The following is a 3,366-nucleotide window of genomic DNA, read 5'->3' as shown; positions in this document are numbered from 1 at the left end:
AGCCAGTTTATCTTTGGAGAGGAAGAACCTCTGTTTTAGAGTGACCTGCCCTGGGAGAGGCATCCACTGGCTCCAGACCAAAGAGGGAGACAGGACCAAGTCACCCTTATTGAAACTAAGTGAACGATCGCCCCTCCCTTCCCCACCTCTCTCTGGCCTGGGCATGTCTCGGCGAAAGCAACGGAAACCCCAACAGTTAATCTCGGACTGCGACGGTTCCACCGCTTCTGAGAACGGTGGGTGTCCCAGGGAGGGATGAGAAGTGGGACCAAGCCCAGGAAAGCAGGGTAGTAGTTGGGGAGAGCACCTGGGGAGGTGGGCAGTGGTTGACATCTAGAAACAAGGTAGGAGAAGCCTTATCATTTATAGTATTAACAGGAGTCAAGAAACAAGGCTCGTGGGCTTCATGGGGTAACTTGGGTTGGGGAGTGGGCCCCCTCAACTTAACTTGGGGTTGTTTCTCTTTTTGTTTTCCTGTTGTTTGTCTCTCAATGAAAATGGAGTTTCCAAACTGGCTCTGTCTCCCCCACCCAAAGAGTTTCTCTTCTTGTCCCCTGTGCTGGCTAGTCTTTGTGCCGTTGCTAAGTAACGCCCTCAGACCTGAAGACTGTCTCTTAGGGGTGGGATTTTTCCCCCTTTTCTTTCTGGGGAGTTGGGTTGCAGGAGAATGAGTTGGATAAAAACGTGCATGTTCCCCTGAGAGGGAGGAGAAAAAAAGTTTCTCATTGTTGAGTTGAGAGAGAAGAGATCAGAAGAACTCCCCCAAGGGAGTGCCTCTCTATGACAGTGGGAATCAGACCTGGCTTTTGGTGTGTATCTGTGTCATTTGGGGTAGATGTTAGAGGGGGTCAGTCAGTGTAAGTGGTTTAGGTTTGTGCAACAAGGCTTATTTCAGGAGAAACTGGATAGTAACAGTGTGGGAATTTGCAAAAGGGTGTTTTTAGTCGCTGATGTAGTTTACATAAATGTGAATATGGGTATGTATATATTATCATATTATCCACTGTCATAAAAAAAACTTTGATTTGTGGAGTTTTCTTTAAAATTACTAAAAGTTTTTAGTTTTACATCTTTTATTTATTCGCCTAATACTTCTGTGGGCAGGGGCAACTATTAATATTTCTACTCTACAAATAGAGAATTAAATTCAACAAATATTTGCTAAGGGCCTACTATGTGCAAGGAATTTATGCTGAGTGCCAGAGAGATTATAATGCTCCAAGTCACACAGTAAATCAGTATTACAGCTAGAACGAGAATGCTGCTATCCTAACTTTCTGTCCCAATGTTCACTACATCAAAATTAACTATTCAGTGGAAAGTACTGATGTTTAGTAGACAAAGTCTCCATGATGACTTACTGAACTCTAGAGAGAATCCGGGTATGGGGGGCCAAAGGTCATGTACTGAGCATGCCAGGTGGGGCAATCATCATGACATACCAGTACAACTTCTCCCAAGAGAAGAGAGAAATGAATCAAGGACAGAACTCAGGAACTCCGGTAAGTTTGGCTTGAGGTTACAGAACGGATTCCATGAAAAACAGGCAAAAAAAAAAAATAGGGTAACCTATTTAGTGAAGAATGGGGTCTGAAAAACCCTAGTACTATTCACAGGTTAAATTCCTCTCCCCTCCATGCTAGGAAAAAGACCTAGGGGCCACACTGATCAGTTCACAGTGGGCTTCTGACTGTGGAACAGCCTTCCTTGGCAGACAGATTGTGGTTTGAGTGAACTGCATTTTCCCAGACTCCTATGGAAGGCCCAGTTCAGATGTTCCAAAATTTCCTAGAATCCTGCTGTGTCCGTATTTAGTAGGAGAGTGGTTATGGCTTCCTACCAATCCTACGCCAAATTAGTCCTTCATAGCACTGCTTCTAGGCAGGTTGTTTTTCCCTCATGCTCTACAGGAGACCTCCCTGGGAGGATAGGAATCATTTCACAGCCCAGCTCCCCTGCTGGTTCAATCGTGGAGCGATGCTGAACCCCTGGAGTCAACCATAGCCCTCCTTCTCTGTTCTCTTATGCCTACTAACTCACCCCTAGTACCAAGCAGCTGAAGGAAAAACCCCTATTACCCTTTAAAGAGAGTCAGAAATAAGAGTCCAATGGCCACTTAGTATGGAACTTTTAGCTTTTTCCAGTTGTTTTATTCCACATACCTTGGATATCGGGGATGTGTAGATGATGTCACATAAATCATCACCACTAGATATAATCCAAGACATGAAATAAACAATTACTCCATTTGTAGTATTGCCTTTGATTAAGAAAAGACTGGAAATACAAAGCCAGACTAAAGAACAGGGAAGGGATTGCAGCCTTAGATGTCACCTGATTCTTTGAGTTTACCCAAGTGCTTTCTCTTCAGAATCACCTCAACATGAACAACTGGTAGCTAGATGGCATGCTGGAATAGAGGTCTGGGTTCGGAGTCAGGAAGACCTGAGTTCAAATTTGACCTCAGACACTAGCTTTGTGACCCTAGGCAAGTCATTTAACTTCTGCTTGCCTTAGTTTCCTTATCTGTAAAATGGGGGTACTAACAGCACCTAGTTCACAGAGTTATTGTGAGGATCAAATGAGATGATGATTGTAAAGCATTTGGCACCTGGACTAACACAAAGTAAATGCTACATATATGTTAGCCATTATCACTACTATTGTTATTGATGTAAGCTATCACCATTACTATTGTGATTGATATTATTGATACTGATAAAGTTTGCCAAAGGGTTTTCTTATACTTTGCAGTGGTATCCTGCTTTCCAAATAGATTTTATTTTATTTTTTTTTTTTGCTTTTTGGAGGGCAACTGGGGTTAAGTGACCTGTATAAAGTCACACAGCTAGTAAGTGTTAAGTGTCTGAGACTGGCCGGTGCTCTAGTCACTGCACCACCTAGTCGCCCCCCAAATAGATTTTAAATAAGGGGTCACAAGCACCTTACACAAAGCAGATCAGACAGTTTTCCGTGGTGCCGGGTCACCAAACCAAGTTCTCCAGAGTTCTGGGCTGCTGTTGCTCACTGACCTTCCTCTCCTCCATAAGAAAAGTTCTGAGTTCTTGTTACTTCACAGGACACTGAGCAAGTGTCTGTTTCTCCTTTGAGGCACTCCAGCCCTGCACACAGATCTTACTCAGAAGGTTCCAGCTCTTGCTGAAAGAATCCAAATGGCCCTTTGCCCTAGAATAATGCTTCATACATCTTCCTGGGTTCTCACTAAATTAGGCAGATGCCTTTGAATTTCATAACATCATCAGGATTTAGTTTACTGTATGGACAGATTCTGCTCTGACTAATCACCACATTGAGCAAGATGGCCAGATAGAAATGAGAAAATCTAAATTCCAGTTTTAAGCAGGA

The 3,366-nt window shown here is 43.4% G+C and overlaps 1 protein-coding gene across 1 annotated transcript in view; it reads left to right on the top strand.

Annotated features, from left to right (window-relative positions):
* The first annotated feature begins 6 nt into the window (after positions 1–6).
* Positions 7–3,366, top strand: part of SALL2 (spalt like transcription factor 2) — a 24,092-nt gene continuing 20,732 nt past the window's right edge. Inside the window, exon 1 of the mRNA XM_069097791.1 lies at positions 7–236. Coding sequence (XP_068953892.1) covers positions 164–236 — 73 coding nt within the window. The 5' untranslated portion in view covers positions 7–163. The remainder of the gene's footprint in view (positions 237–3,366) is intronic.

Source organism: Petaurus breviceps, unplaced genomic scaffold (assembly GCF_028583685.1).
Source record: "Petaurus breviceps papuanus isolate PSGF00001 unplaced genomic scaffold, PetGlider_PUasm1.0 37, whole genome shotgun sequence".
NCBI lineage: Eukaryota > Metazoa > Chordata > Mammalia > Diprotodontia > Petauridae > Petaurus > Petaurus breviceps.
The sequence above is the reverse complement of the archived record's forward strand: the minus strand, read 5'-3'. Positions and strand labels throughout refer to the sequence as shown.